Raw genomic sequence first — 18132 nt, 5'->3', positions numbered from 1 at the left:
TATTTTAATTTTTAAAAAAAGGGGAGGTCAACTTTTTCGTCTTCTGCCCTACACAGTACACAGTATATACATTTCTCCAACTCTTCACTCTCCTCTCCACACTCCACTCCGAAAATCAAAAGATTTTATTTTTGAAAAGAATGATGATCATCCAAAAATGCAGGTAAATATTCTCGATACTCAGCAAACGCTTCTGTTCACTATCACTCTAATTTTGTTATTCGTTTTGTTCGTTTTCGGTGTCGTTTTGTTTTCAAGCTGATGACGTTTTTTTTTCTGATTTCGTCACTTCTTTTTTCAGTTTCAGTTTCATATTTGAAGCGGCGTTTTGCTTTCGTATTCGACGCATGCCGTTCTGCTTCTGAACCTGTCACAGTACATTGCTGTTACTCTTTCTTGAAATACTCTCACTTCGATTCTTTTAGGTCTTTGATTCTTCTAACTTTATTTATTTATTTTTTGGTAAAACTTTTATCTTTTTGTTTTAAATGGATTTTTTTTATGTTGGTTTGGGTCATTCCCAGGTTTTTTTATTTTCATTTTGGTGCTAAATGCCCTAATATGAGTTGGTGTAAGATTAATGTCTAATCAATGTGTGCAAATTCTGCATTGCATGTTGTCCTCTTTTTTTTTTTTTTTTTTAAAATCACTTTTGTTCAAGCTTTTGTTTTGGAAGATTCTCTGGGAATGAGGTTGTTGTTGGTTAAGAATGCTATTTCAATTTAGTAAGATTTTATTTTGTTTTCAATGAAAGGAATAATAGAGCTATACATGATCTTTGATCAAACTAAAAATTATTAATTTTCATGAAATTTCCCTGTAGTCCAAATTCAGTGTATCAACTTCTTGTAAATCCAAATTAACAAATCAAAAAGATTTACCTTAGCTCTTGCTTGAAAGCTCTCCGTTGTGGCATATCCAAAAGAGATTTCAGTGCATTTACTGGTTCTTCCACTCAATGTGTTTGACAGTTTTGTGTAACTTGTTTCATTAAGTATTACTCGATTGATGGAAAGAGTTTTTGAGTTTTGTATCTACTAGTCAAAATACAAAGTTTTCTTGTTATTTTATTTATTTTTCTGTCTCTATTATTGTCTGGATTTTGGGTTTATGCTCTTAACCTTCCTGTTATTGAGGGGATATTTTTACATTTTTCTTTACTTTTGCTTTTGATTTCTGGCTAAATTACTCACATTATATGTGGTATTTCACATCTCAGAAATCTTTGAAATTTGGGGGGTGTTTATATCTGGGGTCTGTGGTAAAAGTGGCTGTTGGCTGATCATAAATGGCACCACCCAATGCAAATGTGAAAGCGGCCTATCGTGCGATGGCAGGTCTTGGGATTTCTGAATCACAAGTGAAACCAGTACTAAAGAAGCTCCTTAAATTGTATGATAAAAATTGGGCACTTATTGAAGAAGAGAATTATAGAGCTCTGGCAGATGCCATATTTGAGCCTGATGACGAAAATCAGGTGAACTTCCTCCCACTTTATCTGCCTTTTTCTTTTTAAATTTATTTATTTGTAATGTTTTTTTTTTCCCTCCACATTGTTGGTCTTATACTTACTTCCATTGTTGAATATTATTGAACAGGTCCTAAACCAGAAAAGGGTTCCAGAACAGAAAAAGAAAAAGAAGAAAGTTAACGTACATGACTCTCATTATTCTATGTTATCTGGGTTAGTCTGCATTACTTTGTTAATTTTATGTGTGGCGGCTGAAATGTTGTTTTGTATTTTCAAACAACTAGGAAGAAGAGATGGAGAACGAAGAAGAAGCTGAGATGAATTTGGAGTCAGCCCGCCCTTTGAAGAGAGTGCGTCTAAGAGGCCAAGAGAGTCAGTCTTTGCATCCTACAGCTAGCTGTTCCCCCACACTTGCCACCTCCCCATCAAAACAATCTGACACATCTGGTGGAAATTTGAGAACTGAAGTGCACCCAGCTCCAACACAAGATGTTATTGTTGGCAAGGGAAAACAACCCGTGTCACCCGATCTTAATCCCAGAAGAAGGAGATTGATATCTGAATCCGAAAGAGCATCCCAATCAGTCCCTTCTAAAGATCCAACAGCCAAACCAGGTTTGCTGCCTCATAATCATGAAATGTTCTTACCCACGGGTGAGCCTATTGATGAATTGCCTGATTATAACGTTCTCATTGCAGTGATTCCTCCTGGTATTCAACCGACCTTTCCTAGATGACAACTTTCTTCCATGTTGCTTACTAATTTACTTTCTGTTTTAGCTGCCTTGACGTGTCATCTTAGTGGCAATGTTTCATTTAGTTAAATTTTGTTGAACTTAATCAATTTATTAATAAGTACCTTATATTTTCTTGGTAATACTTAGGATTAGATTGGAATGTTTACTTAGGAAAATACATCAAGAAACTTCAATGCTCTTGCTACCTGAAAGGAAGAAAGAATCCATTACACACATCTTGGTTTGGTTGTAAACATATTTTACTTTAGCTGAGCCAAATATTTCTTTACCCTGCTATGGCAGTATTTTAGTTGTGATGCTTGCATACTTTGATAATGTCAGATGTAAACCAATGGAATTCAGGCACTGTGAGCCCAATACCGGCATGCAATATGTAAACCTATGTTTTCTTGAAAGTGTTGTATTCCTAATTTGATCTTAGTTGGCTGCATAACTTCTGATCTGATGTGATTAGTAGTTGTCTTCTAACTTTTTCCCCCTCTTAGTTATTGTGTTGCCAGATCATATTCATTTTTGTAAAGAAATTGTTTGATGGTTCTTTTATTTATTCTATTTTTGAAGAGCTATCAAGTGTTGGGGGCTCATCATTGAACAAAAATGCAGCTGGAAAGCAAAATGGTCATGTCAATATGGCATCATCACAATCCACAGCTGGAGATATTCTTCCTTCCTCAAATGAAAGAGCTACATCTAGTATAGAGATAGCCTCGTCTACTAAGGGAGAGGTAAAAATTTCTCTGAGCTGCAGCTCAGCTGTTGGGGGACCAGATTTTCATATGCCTAGTCAAGATCAAATTCTAAAAATGATGGAGGATAAATGTCTGCATTCATATAAAATCACTGATCCGAATTTTTCTGTTCCGAAACTGTTGAAAGATATATGTGACTGTGTCCTGGAATTCAAAATCTATTCAGATGGTTCCCAGGAAGGAGCTCTCATAAGATCACGGGACGATATGTTAAAGGAATCTGAGACACATGGCACACTGAGTGTCACAAGAAATAAGGATTTGGATGCGCTTTCTCTTCCACCAAGTGGAACAATTCATGTTGAGTCTTCTGCCACCTTGCCATCTCCCCGAAATCCCTTTTCTCTTGCCAACCGCACTGGTCAGGTTGATGCTGTACTGGTTTCCAGGGATGCTATACATCATTTGTCAGAAAATGATGATGGAATGGAGTTGGAGGATCCTACTTCCTCAAATTCACGCAGTTTAGTGGTTGTTCCACAGCATGAACTTACAGCTGATGATATACGGTCGATTCACGATGTTAATGACCTCACAAAAGCAGAGGAAAGTGTTCAAATTTCATGGGTCAATGAAGTTACTAACGATTTCCTGCCCCCTTTTCACTACATACCCCAAAACCTTGTGTTCCAAAATGCTTCTGTGAACATTTTGCTATCTCGTATTGGGGATGAGGACTGTTGCTCATCTTGTGTGGGAAATTGTGTCTCATCACCTACACCCTGTGCCTGTGCAAACAAAAATGGAGGGGAATTTGCATATAATGCACGAGGCCTATTGAAGGAAGGCTTTTTGGAAGGGTGCATTGCCATCAGCCGTAACCCTAAACGATATTACGCCTTTTGCAAAGACTGCCCAATTGAAAGATCTAAGAATGATGATTGTTTAGAACCATGTAAAGGACACTTGAAGAGGAAATTTATTAAAGAATGTTGGAGCAAATGTGGCTGTGGGAAACAGTGTGGCAATCGGATTGTTCAGCGTGGAATAACTTGCAATCTGCAGGTTTGTGTTTAATTAAATTTTTCATTGGTATTCAAATATATTTTCTTCAATGTCGAGTTGACGGAAATAGATAATAGAATATCCAAATATTATCAATAATGATGACTTGTGACTTAGGTATTTTTCACTCCGGAAGGAAAAGGATGGGGTCTTCGTACTTTAGAAGAGCTGCCAAAAGGTGCATTTGTGTGCGAATTTGTTGGAGAGATATTAACTATTAAAGAGTTGCATGAGAGGAACATGAAACATGCTGTAACTGGGGAATATACATACCCGGTTCTACTGGATGCAGATTGGGGTTCAAGATTTGTGAAGGATGAAGAAGCTCTAAGCTTGGATGCTGCTTCCTTTGGTAATGCTGCTAGGTTTATCAATCACAGGTATTGAATTTCTCCTCTCTTTCAGATTTGGCATCCTAAGGTTCAAGTATAGGAGAACCAATCATGTAATTTACTGAGGGAATCTTTTGCTGCAAAACAAAGCAAAATTCTGATTTCTCTATATTCAAATTCTAAAATTCTAAGTTCAGTTGCAACTTGCATTGTTTGAAGCAAAAATATTCCCTTTGCCCTTATCTAGTATAGATCTAAGTTGTCTCTACAATTTTCAACAACTAATAATTTGAATTTCAGGAAAATATATTTTTTATGATTTAATTTTAATGCATGGTCCATGTGAAAGTTTTACACAGACAACCAAATCGTGTATTGTTGCATAATAAAAAATAATTAATTTTCAAACCCATTACTTAAAAAACTCGTCTAAATGCATAAATTTAAGGGCAAGTTACCAAAATAAATTATTTGCAAACCAATGTTACCGAATTACAACTTTTAAACATTGCATACGGAAATGCAACTTTCACATATCTACGGAAACCGCGAGAGGGGTTGGCGGATCAGGGATTACACGTAAACCACTAGAGGGGTATAGCGGTTTACGTTGGAACACAAAAAAGAAGAAACCATGGCACCCCTCCAGCGGTTTCTTCACAAATGCCAAAACTGCATAAATTGCGAGAGAGGTACAGCGGTTTATGCCAAAACTGCATAAATGATGTATGTAATAATAGATTTTTATATATGTCATTGTTTTGGAAGTTGTATCTAAAAATTTTTCATTTATGTACTTTATTGTGGCTTTTACAATGACTAGTTGATGATTTAGAATGTTATATACAATATATTCGAGCAACCTTTATTTAGATGTTTATTTCAAAGAGCTTTTTCCTCCTTCCCTTTCAATCCACAATTTTCTCTCTCTAAACAAACAACTTCTCTCTCTAAAATGGTTGGTACTCAGTCGAAAGAAGAATCCGCGACTGAGTTTGGCGGATTTATAGGCAAAGCATAAATCGCTATACCTCTCTCGCGGTTTATGCAGGTTTGGCATTCGTGAAGAAAGCGCTGGAGGGGTGCCACGGTTTCTTCTTTTCCGCGTTCGCTATACCCCTGTAGCAGTTTACATGTAATCCCTAATGCGCTCAACCCCTCTCGCGGTTTCCATAGATATGTGAAAGTTGCATTTCCGTATGCCATATTTAAAAGTTGTAATTCATTAATATTGATTATGTGCAAATAATTTATTTTGGTAACTTGCCCTAAATTTAAACTCAAATTTTTATCCTTAAAGTTTTCGAAAAGTTTTAAAAATACCGTTAATGTTTAATTTGATTCAATTTTTTCTCTCATGTTTGAAATAAGTTTTAATTTTGTTCATACTCTATTTTTAACAATAAACTTTTAGTTAAGTCTTCTTTTCCAATTTTACTCACTATAGTTATACACATCATCATCTTCACCACCATCCCCACTACCACCACCCTTTCCTCCATCATCATCATCAGCAAAACTATCCCTTGTCCCACTCCAACCCCCACCTCTCACTTCAATCCACAGCCACTGCCTCGATATTTCAATTAACATTATTATTCTCATCAAATTAAGGGGCTTGATACAGAGGTTGATTGGCAATTAGTAAAACGACTAATTGATTGTTTCATTGAAGGAAAATTAATGACACAGCAGCATAAGATCTGCATCTCTTCAATTCAATCTCTCTTCCAAGTAACATTTCTGAAGTGCCATATTATAGTTTCATAATAATGTGATTGGAATATGGGGTGGTGGTCGTAGGTTGAAGTGAGGGGTTGGTTGTTAGAGTAGAATAGTGGCTGAGTTGTGGTTGTGGGTGAGGGGTGGCTCACGGTGGTTGTGGTGGTGGCGGCAGCTGTGGGTGGCAGTGGTTGTGGTTGTGGGGTGGGATGAGGGGTAGTATTGATCATGATGATGGTGGTGGTGAAGATGATGATGATGGTGATGGTGATGCCTGATGGTGATGATGAGTATAAATCATAAGGGTAAAATTGATTGACCACCAAAAAGTAGACAGTAGGGCTAGAACTGAAAATGTAATAGAATTTGATATGTATTTATATGAACATAAACAATATTTTAAATTGGAGGTAATTCATGGGACATGCACTTCTAATTGTTATAATTGTTATAATTGAGAAATAAATTGTTTTGTCCTGTTTAGTTAGAAGTACCAAATACAAGAGCTTGAAGCAGGATCAGGATAATAAATAATAGTTGTCCAAGGATAGGGATCAAGAAATTAATAAATGCATATAAGCAAAGTTTGATTCTTTTGTCTGCAAGCTATATATAGTTTTGTGCATTTGTTTTTTATTTTCATTTTATAATTCTATTTCCAGTGTTTTCTGTTTTCATAATTTTGTGAAGAAAAAAGAGAAAACTGGAGGTGGAAGTAGAAAACAGAATTTTATCGTTTTTACTATTTTTTTTCTTTTCATTTACAAAATCCAGAAAATACTAAAAACGAAACAGAAAATGAAAAAACAAACCACACACCCCTGGGAACTTTCATGAAATATAGTGGCTAGGCAGTGCATCTGACTTATAATATTTAGAATCTGGGAATCTAATAGATTCTGCATTGATTTTATGTCATTCATCCAGGTGTTATGATTCTAACTTGGTTGAGATCCCTGTTGAAATTGAAGGCCCAGGGCATCACTACTATCATGTGAGAAGTCTGAAACCCCTGAAGTTCCAGTTTCTGTTTGATTACCTTTTGTTTCATGACAAACTCTAATTGCTTACTCACATGTTTAATATGACGACTTGTGCAGTTTGCCTTGTTCACTTGCAGAAAAGTAGCAGCAAAGGAAGAGCTCACTTGGGTGAGTACTTTTGGTGTTTGGTGAATGGTCCTAACTCCCATGTTGCATAAACATCATCAACTTTTTATGGCACTTATTAATCATAAATCTCTTCTATAGGGAATAAAAGTAGCTATGAAGTCTAAGTTTGAAATCATTTGATATTCATTGTTGAAGCTTTCTATGATTTGTTATGGCTATTGTATTGAAAACATGCTATGTAATTTTGGGTTGGCAGAGCATTCAGTATTGGTAAATGTTTATTTTACACACTTCATTTTTTTTCAATTAATTATATAAGAAATAGGAATATTTTTTTTCCTCTCATGGTATTTTTGAAGGACTATGGCATTGACTTTGATGACCATGATAACCCTATCAAGCCGTTCCAGTGCAAATGTGGAAGTAAATTCTGTAGGAATATGAAGCGTTCAAATAGTAAGTTTCAATATGTTATTTGTGAGCATTGTGCAAAAATTTGTTCTCTGGATATTGTTGATTCTGATTCTGTAACCTTGCTTGCTTATATGTTTTACGTTTTGTATTTATAGTTTCAATTACATTGATGACTATGAAATTCACTTGCGTCCCCTTCCCTAGTTTGAAGTTATATTTTTTTGATGCAATCATCCGATGAATCTTAATGGTGCTATCATTTAATATGCAATCATAAATGTTGAAAAATTGTGGATCTGCTTTAAAAATGTTATTTGAAGCCATGGATGTTAGTTTTAGCTGATCCCTACTCTTGTAGCATTATGCTTTATGCTGTATGTTCTAATAACTATTGGTGGTTATTAGTTAGGAAAAGGGTTAATAGTCAATGGTATCTGAAAAATCACATTTACATCAATTTGGTCCTCAAAAGATTAGACTCTTCAAATTGATCCTTCCATCAGATAATTGATGACACATGGCATAATCATCCTCTTCCTTGGTCTGGGGTTATATTTTTTTTATGCAATCATCCGATGAATTTAATTGATGCTATCATTTAAGATGAAATCATAACTGGTTGAAAGTCATGGATCTTCAAAAAAGGTTATTTGAAGCCATGAATGCTAGTTTTGGTTGATCCTTACTCTTGTAGCCTTATGTTATGTTTCTACTCACTCTTCTGCTGGTTGATAGTTAGAAAAAGGGATTAATAGTCAAAATGGTCTATGAAAGATGATATGTGCTTCAATGTAGTCCTTGAAAGAAATGGTCTATGAAAGATGATATGTGCTTCAATGTAGTCCTTGAAAGATCTGACGCCTGGAATTGGTCTCTGTAAGATAACAACGAATCAAAGTTGAATCAATTTGTAGTTTCAGGGACTAGTTTGTGGTATCTGATCTTTCGAGAACCAAATTGATAGACGTGTAATCTTTTGGGGACCATTTTGACCATTAACTTGTTAGGAAAACTCAGGTCATTTACAAAAATGGAATTTGCAATTTAAATTTTTAGAGCTTTATAAAATATCTCATTTTTATACATCTGGGTTAATGTTTCCATTTTTTAGGGGATAAAATTAATATACTTTGGAGTTCTTATTTTCTTTTCCTTTGTTTAATTGCTGGTGCTGGACTCATTTAATTTCTTGGAACAAAGTACTTGAGAAACATTGGTCACACTGGAAAATTGGGGATGCAAATGTTGAGAGCTTTCCACATGTGTGAACTGTTAGTCAGTGATTAGGTAATAATTTGTGCTACTACCTTGAAAGAGGAGTACTTAAGTTCAACTGACAAGTGCTTTGATATTTGAAGGAAGACTATGAATTTTCCTTGCATGTTGGTGAATTTTTTTGCTAGAAGTATCTTAGCCTCTTAGGACTTCACGCAGACCCATTTCCTAAAATGTGCATAAACTGTTTGTTGGGTAACTAGACATATGTCAATGAGTTTGATGCAAGTTGTTGGTAGAATACTAGTGGAGCTCTTTAATGGCTACACTTTTGATTGTTGATTGTTATCTTACATTTGATGTGTCTTGCTTTCTTTTATAGTTTCTAGATATTGTGATTTGCAAGATTAGCAATTAATTTTTTTATCTTCGTGATGCAGGGTCAGTGAGGTCTTCACCATCAAATGCAAGATGTTCTCTTTGAACAACCAACCTTTTGTGAACTCTCGATGAGTTGTATGAAACCTAACCTTCTATACTGGTGCAGCCAAACCAAAAAGGAAGTGTAGTTTTATGATATTTCACGTGTCACTATTTTGGTCCTCCAGAAGTAGATACATATACATGTAAATGTTTTTAATGTTGAATTGTGACATCAAATTGGTCATTTTGGAGAGTCAACTCCAACAAATGGCATTTAAGGACCAGTTTGATTGAGTTGTCATGGAAACACTATCTGGATTCGTTAAGGTTATAACATCATGGCACTTCTATGAAATGGTGGTCTTTGCGAGTCTGTTGGGTACTAGTTGCTTTAGCATAGCTTTCTGAAGACTATATATGAAAAATAGACAATGACTTGTTTTTTCAAAATTATCAGTGATTTGTTTGGTTCTCAAACAATAGATACCTGAAAGAAATGGATTTGACATAAAATTGGTTATTTTGGAGAATCAACATAAAGGGAAAAAAAAATATCTTAAAAAGATTATCAATAGATGTTTACGAAGGCTTCACTTTTACGGTTTAACTGCTTTATTAGAAGGGCTTTTCAGCCTATGTTTGAATGATGAATTTACATTATTGAACATTTATCGCAATCATTTACAAATGCCACCATTTTGATATTGGATGGGAAAAGAGAAAATATTATAAGTAGTAATACCATCTAAGAGAACTATACATCGGATTTTGGTTTGTTACTAACACGTACATGAGGAAGCGTTACATTAAGCAGTTTCTCAAATGGACTAAGCTACATAAATAATACACAATAATACAATACCAGAAACTATGCTATACATTCAAAACAAAAATTGTGCTGCACATATAATATTACAAATAGAAACACCCTTTGTGCATGGGAGCTGGTTGACTATTTAACAAAGACAGGTAAAGCTGCTGATAGAGATTCCCTACCATGAGGTCTGCAAAGGATTTCATGCTCAGAAGTGGAAGGCATGATTGGTCTTATGCTCCCTGGATTTAGAGGGAAAAGTATTTTGTAATAACCATCCATGATTTCTGAAAAATTGCAGGTTTCTGCAACCTTAGGCATCTGTTCATTAGCAAGAACATGCTGCCTTAGTATTCACCATAATAATTTACTACACAATGCAAGAATCATAGCCCTTTTTTTTAGTATATACCTGATAAATGTCACGCATGTAGGCATGTAGATTTGGATACTCACATAACTTCTTCTTGGTACACTTAAAAAGAACATTGTATGCAACATCAAACCGAATTAGAGTGGTAAACAGACATATATCTACAAGGGTCAATTTTTCTCCACATAAGTAGCGGGAACTGGTCAAGTGATCCTCCAGCTTGTCTAATGTTCCAAACAACTCATTCACTGCTCTGTCATAAGCTTCTTGTGTCTGTGCAAATCCACACCTGCAATTGCAAATAAATATCACTCAAATCACACACAAAATACTAGTGCAATAAAATGTACAATTTTTATATGATGATAATAGTAGCTTTTTACCTGTAAACACCATTGTTCACATTTGGGTATATCACACTATACCATTCCTCAATCTTCCCCTTCAACTCAGAAGGCGATAGATCCAAACCCGAGTTGTGGGCCAACCCGTTCAACCCGGAATTGAAAAATTCAATTATGTCATAACTCTCATTGCACAAAACCTCCTTCGAATCCTTGTCCCACAGCATAGGCACCGTGGCCCTCCCATCATACCCACCTTTTCTCATCCCATAAACTTCCCTCAACGTTCTACACCTGTTTGCCTTGTCCAGTCCCGGGCTTAAACCCGGCCCATTGGCCTGTTTGAACTCCCACGACCCGTCCTGGCCTGGGGATGCTACGGAAACCGGGACGGCGTCCTCAAGGCCCTTGAGGGCCCGGACTATAAGTGTCCGGTGGGCCCACGGGCATGGAAGGGCCACGTAGAGGTGCAGGCTCGTTGGGCTTGAGATGTTCTTCTGTGGTAAGCGGAACTTGGAGGCCGGCCTGGCGTAACCGCCTGAGGGGTCGGAGGGAGCGAGCTGTGACATCATGAGGCGCCACGTGGCATTCCACGTGGCACGCGCGGTGGAAACTAGGAGGCCCGGCGGAAGTGATTGTCCCCAGAGGAGTTTGGTAAGCGACGTCAGCAAGGAAGAGGGGTTAGGGTTTGATGTGTTATCGTTGTTGTTTAGGGACATTTTTGGGTAGTGGATGGTGACGTTGCGTTTGGTCGGTCTCCGGTGACGGGAACCGCGGTGGACGGAGGTGGACGGGGGAGTTACCAGGTAGGGACAGAAAGAAGGGGCATAACACGGCATCGTTTCTTGGTGGGGAGAAGCATGGAGCGACTAAACAGAGCGAGGGAGGAAATGGTGCATCACTTTCGCAAAGCTAAAGGGCATATGCGTCTTTTCACAAAGGAACTCAGTTGAGCTTTTGCATTGCCTTAGATTTTGTATTAAAAAAAAAGGGAGAGTTTAATTTTACAAATTACAAGAGTTTTATATTCTTATTCAATCAAATTTACGTGTAGTCACCAAAAAAAAAAAATTACGTGTGTGTAGAATGTTTTAAATAGTAAATTTGAACATTATTTATTTTATTAATTTAAAAATATTTATAATTTATATGTATAATTTATAATATAATTAGATAACCATAATCTTAAATTTTTATTTTCTCTTTTTATAATTTTAAAAAGTTACCTTAGTCTTGGAAAAACTAACCAATACAGGATCCTATAGTAATAAAAAGATATAACTTTGAAAAAAAAAACTTTTTATACAATCAATCAAATTATATTAATTAATCCTTTAATATTTCAGTCTTTAATGCTAGAAGTACATTCTATTGTAAAATAAATAATTAAGAAGGATAAATATAAAATAGAGAAATATAAATATGCTCTTATCTCACTATAATATAAGTAATTTATAGATATTATAAATATTGTAGTTTAAAACCACACAAAAATAAAAGAGAGAGAGATGAATATTTGTAACGTAAGAAAGGAGAGAAAATTGTTTTATTACTTGTACGTTACTTCATATTTGGTTCTCTATTTATAGGCATACGTGGGCATTATTTTCAAACTTCATTAAAGTTCAATTTGGCTTGGAAAAATCAGCCGCCCATGTAATCAATGGTCATCCACATCAACTCTTATCACAACACTCCCTCTTGGATGACCATTTAGGATTATTGCCTTGTTAAAACCTTACTAAAGAAAAACTCAACGAAAAAAAATTTTAGTGAAGGAAAAAGAGTACAATATCCTTTGTGATGTGAACTGTCTCATTAAAAACCTTATCAAGAAAAATCCAATGGGAAAAAATCTGACCAAGGAAAAAAGAGTACAGTCTCCCCTCTTGTCGATATCATTTAACATCTCGAAATCGACGCATCCCAATATGATGTACCAATCTTTCAAAGGAGGATTTTGGGAGTGACTTTGTGAATAAATCTGCCAGATTGTCACTTGAGCGGATCTGTTAGACATCAATTGTCCCTTGATTTTGAAGATCATGAGTGAAGAAGAATTTGGGAGAAATATGCTTTGTTCTATCACCTTTGATGTATCCGCCTTTAAGTTGAGTAATGCATGCTGTATTATCTTCAAACAGTTGGAGTTATCTTATGATTAATCAGTCCACATGATGACAGAATATATTGGATCAGACTCTTGAGTCAAAAACACTCGCGACTAGCTTCATGAATCGCTAGTATTTCGGCATGATTAGAGGAGGTTGCTATTATCGTATGTTTCGTGGACCTCCAAGATATAGCTGTACCACCATATGTGAATAAGTATCCTGTTTGAGATCTCCCTTTGTGTGGATCAGACAAGTATCCAGCATCTGCATAGCCAACTAGTTGTGACTTGGATCCATAGGGATAAAATAATCCTATATCAACCGTTCCATGAAGATATCGAAAGATTTGTTTAATTCCACTCCAATGTCTTCTGGTTGGAGAGGAACTATATCTTACTAGTAAATTTACAGTAAATGATATATTGGGTCGTGTATTATTAGCAAGACACATTAGCGCTCCGATGGCACTAAGATATGATACTTCAAGACCAAGGATATCTTCATTCTCTTCTTTAGGACGAAATTGATCATTTTCCACATCCAAAGATCTTACAATCATTGGAGTACTTAATGGATGCGACTTATCCATATAAAATCTCTTCAAGATCTTTTCTGTGTATGTTATTTGATGAATAAAGATCCCATTTTTCATATGCTCGATCTGCAAGCCGAGACAAAATTTAGTCCTTGCAAGATCTTTCATCTCAAACTCTTCTTTTAGAGTTTTTATAATTGTTGGAATCTTTTCAAGAGTCCCAATGATATTTAAATCATCAACGTACACAACAATTATAATGAATCCAGATGCAGATTTCTTTATGAAAACACATGGACAGATATCATCATTCTTGAATCCATTTTTGGTCAGATACTCAGTAAGACGATTATACCACATTCATCCAAATTGCTTTAGACCATATAAAGATCTCTACAATTTGACTGAGTATAACCCTTGCGAATATTCATTGGATGGTTTAGATATCTTTAGTCTTTCAAGGACTTTCATATAGATATCCCCATCTAATGAGCCGTATAAGTAGGCTATTACCACATCCATTAAATGCATATGCAGTTTATGATATGCAGATAAACTGACCAAATAATGCAACGTTATCGTATCCATTATAGGGGAATACGTTTCTTCATAATCTATATCGGGTCTTTGTGAAAAACCTTGTGCCACAAGTTGGGCTTTATAGCGCAAACTTCATTTTTTTCATTTTGTTTTCTCATAAATACCCATCTATATCCAACATGTTTTACATCTTCTGGTGTACGGACTACAGGTCCGAAGACTTCACGTTTTGCAAGTGAGTCTAATTCAGCCTTCATGGCTTCTTTCTATTTTAGCCAACCATTCCTTTGTCGACATTCTTCGACTAATCTTGGCTCAAGATCCTTACTTTCATGCATGATATTTAATGCCACATTATATGCAAATATTTCATTGACAATTGTCTTATTTCGGTCCCATTTCTCTTCTATAAAGACATAATTTATCGAGATCTCGTCATTTTCACAATTTTCAGGTACCTGAACATCTTCTGGCATTATATCAGAATTTTGGACAACTGCAGGTGTCTTTACTATGTCTTTTTCAACAGGAATAATATTTACCTCTTTTCTCTTTCGAGAATTTTTGTCTTTGGAACCGACAGGCCTGCCACGCTTCTGGCGTGAATTTGCTTTAGTGGCTTCTTGTCCTATTAGGACATCAATTTGAATTGGGGCATTTTTCACTAGTACATAAGATTTGGTTATCCTCTTTGTATCGAAAAATGCATCAGACAATTCATTTGCTATTCTTTGTAAATGTATAATCTTTTGAACTTCTAGTTCACATTGCCCTGATCGAGGATCTAAATGCATCAAGGATGATGCATTCCAATTAAGTTCCTTTCCAGGAAGCTTATTCTCTCCCCCTAATGTTAAAAATTTTGATTCAACAAAATAACAATCCACAAATCGGGCTTTAAGTACATCCTCAGTTTGTATCTCAAGATACCTTACTATAGAGGGAGAATCATATCCAACATATATCTCCAATTTTCTTTGGGGTCCCATTTTGGTGCGATTAGGTGGTGCAATGGGAACATATATCGTACACCCAAATATTCTTAAATGGGAGACATTTGGCTGCTAGCCAAAAGCTAATTGCATAGGAGAGAACTGATGGTAACTCGTTAGCCTCAAACGAATAAGTGCTGCGGTATGTAAAATAGCATGCCCCAAACCGAGGTTGGGAGATTTATTCTCATAATTAAGGGTCTAGCAATTAATTGAAGGAGCTTAATAAGTGATTCTGCTAACCCATTTTGTGTATGAACATAAGCTACTGGATGTTCAACACTTATTCCATTAGCCATACAATAAGTATCAAAAGCTTGGGAAGTAAATTCACGAGCATTATTAATACGAATTACTTTGATTGGATTTTCTAAAAATTGTGCTTTTAATCGAATAATTTGAGCCAGTAATCTCGTAAACACCAGGTTGCGAGAAGATAATAAGCACACATGTGACCATCTCGAAGATGCGTCTATTAGGACCATAAAATATCTAAAAGATCCACATGGTGGATGAATATGTCCACATATATCACTTTGAATCCTTTCTAGGAATTTCGGGGACTCAAATCCAATCTTTACTGGTGATGGCCTTAAATTAACTTCCCTTGAGAACATGCAGCACAACAAAATTCACTAGATTTAAGAATCTTTTGATTCTTTAGTGAATGTCCATGGGAGTTTTCAATAACTCTCCGCATCATAGTTGTTTCCGGAAGATCCAATGGGTCGTGCCAAGTTATGAATTCATTTGGGCTAGTAAACTTCTAGTTTACAGTGGCATGTGATTCAATTGTACTAATTTTGGTATAATACAACCCAGATGAAAGTGAGGGTAACTTTTCTAATATAACCTTTTTATTTAAATCATGAGTTATGATACATAAATACTCATGATTTTTCTCATTCATTGTTTCAATATGATATCCATTTCGGTGAATACCTTTGAAACTCAACAAGTTCCTCAGAGACTTGGTAGATAATAATGCATTATTTATTATAAATTTTGTTCCTTCAGGAAACAAAATTATAGCTCTTCTGGAACCTTTTATCACATTGCCTGAGCCAATAATAGTATTAACATATTCTTCTTTTGGCACAAAATGGGTAAAATATATATCACTTTTGAGAATGGTATGCGAACTTGCACTATCCACAAGGCATACATCTTCATTATATATCCTTGCCATTTTCTTCAAAAACAAATAATAATAATAACAAAATGAGTAAAAGTACATGCACAGTAAAATTATTCACATGAATACTTACCAAACACACATATTAAACTATTCCATCATTAATCAAATACCCAATATTTCCTTCAGAATTCTCAAAGAAATTAGATACATAATAATGAGTGGTGAAATTTTCATCATTTGAAATAAAATTTGTTTCCTTTCCTTTATCATCCTTTTTCAAGGATACTTGATAAAGATCAACTAGGTGTCTTGGGGTACGACAAGTATGTGACCAATGGCCCTTTCCACCACAACGGAAGCATTTATCCTCAATTGATTTACTTTGCCCATTGTTTTCTTTCTTTATCCCACTTTTGGTGAGATCCTTTCTTGTGAATATAATTATTCTTCCTTCCATAATTTTTCTTATTATTAAAGCCTTGCCATTTACCTCTTCTGGGGTAATGATTTGCCGCATTTACTTCAAAAAATGGGGCGGCGCCAGCAGGGCGCGCTTCGTGATTCTTTAAGAGCAACTCATTGTTGCGTTCAGCAACAAGAAGACAAAAAATTAACTCAGAATATTTTTTAAATTCTTTTTTCTCGATACTGCTGCTGCAGGAGCACATTCGAGGCATGGAAGGTTGAGAAAGTTTTCTCCAACATATCATTAGCAGTTATCTTTTTCTACATAATTTCATTCGTGAGGTGATTCGAAATATTGTCGAATTTTATTCATTTATGGATTTAAAATCCTGTAGACGCAAGTGCGTCCATTCATATCGGGCTTGAGAAAGTATCACCGTCTTTTGACGATTGTACCTTTCTTCAATATCTTTCCAAAGATCTGCAAGATCTTTTAATGTGAGATATTCATTTTTCAATATTTCGTCAAGATGATGATGTAGAAAAATCATGGCTTTGATTTTATCCTTTTGGGATGCATTATTTTCAACCTTAATGGTATCTCCAAGATCTATTGAATCAAGATGGATTTTAGCATTTAATATCCATGATAAATAATTGTTTCCAGATATATAAAGAGCATTGAATTCAAGATGAGAGAGTTTCGATATAATGAAAATTTGTTACCCGAGTCTTCAAAAAATTTGATCAAAATCTCGTGCTGATAACGTGTTGTAAAATAAATAAGTAAGAAGGATAAATATAAAATAGAGAAATATAAATATGCTCTTATCTCACTATAATATAAGTAATCTATATATTTATAAATATTATAAATATTGTAGTTTAAAACCACGCAAAGATAAAAGAGAGAGAGAAAGAAATATTTGTAACGTAAGAAAGGAGAGAAAATTGTTTTATTCCTTGTACGTTACTTCATATTTGGTTCTCTATTTATACTTTATAGGCATACATTGGCATCATTTTCAAACTTCATTAAAGTTCAATTTGTCTTGAAAAAATCAGCCGCCCATGTAATTAATCATCATCCATATACAGTGACGGATGATGAGCGGATATTTTATACGCTTTTTGGGGGTAATTTCATGTAGATTTTAGCATGTTCTAGTTAGTTTTTAGGAGAATATTATTAGTTTTTAGGCAAAAATTATATTTCTGGACTTTACTATGAGCTTGTGTGTTTTTCTGTGATTTCAGGTATTTTCTGGCTGAAATTGAGGGAGCTGAGCAAAAATCTGACTTAGGCTGAAAAAGGACTGCTGATACTGTTGGATCCTGACCTCCCTGCATTCGGAATGGATTTTCTGGAGCCACAGGAGTCCAATTGGCGCGCTCTCAATGGCGTTGGAAAGTAGACATCCAGGGCTTTCCAGCAATATATAATAGTCCATACTTTGCGCGAAGATAGACGACGTAACTTGGCGTTGAACGCCAATATCATGCTGCTGTCTGGAGTTAAACGCCAGAAAAACGTCATGATCCGGAGTTGAACGCCCAAAACACGTCATAACCTGAAGTTTGACGCCAAGAAAGACCTCTACACGTGGAAAGCTTTAGTCTCAGCCCCAGCACACACCAAGTGGGCCCCAGAAGTGGATTTCTGCACCAATTATCTT

The 18132-nt window shown here is 35.6% G+C and overlaps 2 protein-coding genes across 4 annotated transcripts; one reads left to right on the top strand and one right to left on the bottom strand.

Moving 5' to 3' along the window:
- The first annotated feature begins 14 nt into the window (after positions 1–14).
- Positions 15–9556, top strand: LOC107473870 (probable inactive histone-lysine N-methyltransferase SUVR2). Of its 3 annotated transcripts, none has more exons than XM_052257105.1 (11): positions 15–163; positions 302–375; positions 1220–1477; positions 1599–1652; positions 1756–2086; positions 2791–3983; positions 4101–4363; positions 6965–7031; positions 7138–7188; positions 7509–7605; positions 9219–9556. In XM_052257105.1, exons 3-11 carry the CDS (start codon positions 1289–1291, stop codon positions 9260–9262), a joined length of 2289 nt encoding a protein of 762 aa, XP_052113065.1. In that variant the 5' UTR covers positions 15–163; positions 302–375; positions 1220–1288; the 3' UTR covers positions 9263–9556. The 3 variants fall into 3 exon arrangements, with proteins under 3 accessions (XP_052113065.1, XP_020990833.1, XP_015948950.1); XM_021135174.2 differs by having other exon boundaries at positions 302–425; positions 2833–3983; XM_016093464.3 differs by having other exon boundaries at positions 302–425.
- A 354-nt stretch (positions 9557–9910) lies between these two features.
- LOC107473869 (uncharacterized) lies at positions 9911–11696 on the bottom strand. The gene is made up of 3 exons (XM_016093463.3): positions 10772–11696; positions 10428–10677; positions 9911–10336 (listed from the first exon to the last, which is right to left on the bottom strand). Exons 1-3 carry the CDS (start codon positions 11569–11571, stop codon positions 10154–10156), a joined length of 1233 nt encoding a protein of 410 aa, XP_015948949.1. The 5' UTR covers positions 11572–11696; the 3' UTR covers positions 9911–10153.
- Positions 11697–18132: the final 6436 nt, after the last annotated feature.

Source organism: Arachis duranensis, chromosome 2 (genome assembly GCF_000817695.3).
Source record: "Arachis duranensis cultivar V14167 chromosome 2, aradu.V14167.gnm2.J7QH, whole genome shotgun sequence".
Lineage (NCBI taxonomy): Eukaryota > Viridiplantae > Streptophyta > Magnoliopsida > Fabales > Fabaceae > Arachis > Arachis duranensis.
The sequence above is the reverse complement of the archived record's forward strand: the minus strand, read 5'-3'. Positions and strand labels throughout refer to the sequence as shown.

Bases quoted from the DNA above. Each gene is read 5' to 3' on its own strand.
- LOC107473870 (XM_052257105.1), top strand. From the start codon at position 1,289: ATGGCACCACCCAATGCAAATGTGAAAGCGGCCTATCGTGCGATGGCA. The intron at 2,087-2,790 runs GTTTGCTGCCTC...CTATTTTTGAAG, and splicing joins AGATCCAACAGCCAAACCAG to AGCTATCAAGTGTTGGGGGC. The intron at 7,189-7,508 runs GTGAGTACTTTT...GTATTTTTGAAG, and splicing joins CAAAGGAAGAGCTCACTTGG to GACTATGGCATTGACTTTGA.
- LOC107473869 (XM_016093463.3), bottom strand. From the start codon at position 11,571: ATGCCGTGTTATGCCCCTTCTTTCTGTCCCTACCTGGTAACTCCCCCG. The intron at 10,678-10,771 runs GTAAAAAGCTAC...TTGCAATTGCAG, and splicing joins GTGAACAATGGTGTTTACAG to GTGTGGATTTGCACAGACAC. The intron at 10,337-10,427 runs GTATATACTAAA...GCTAATGAACAG, and splicing joins ACATGCGTGACATTTATCAG to ATGCCTAAGGTTGCAGAAAC.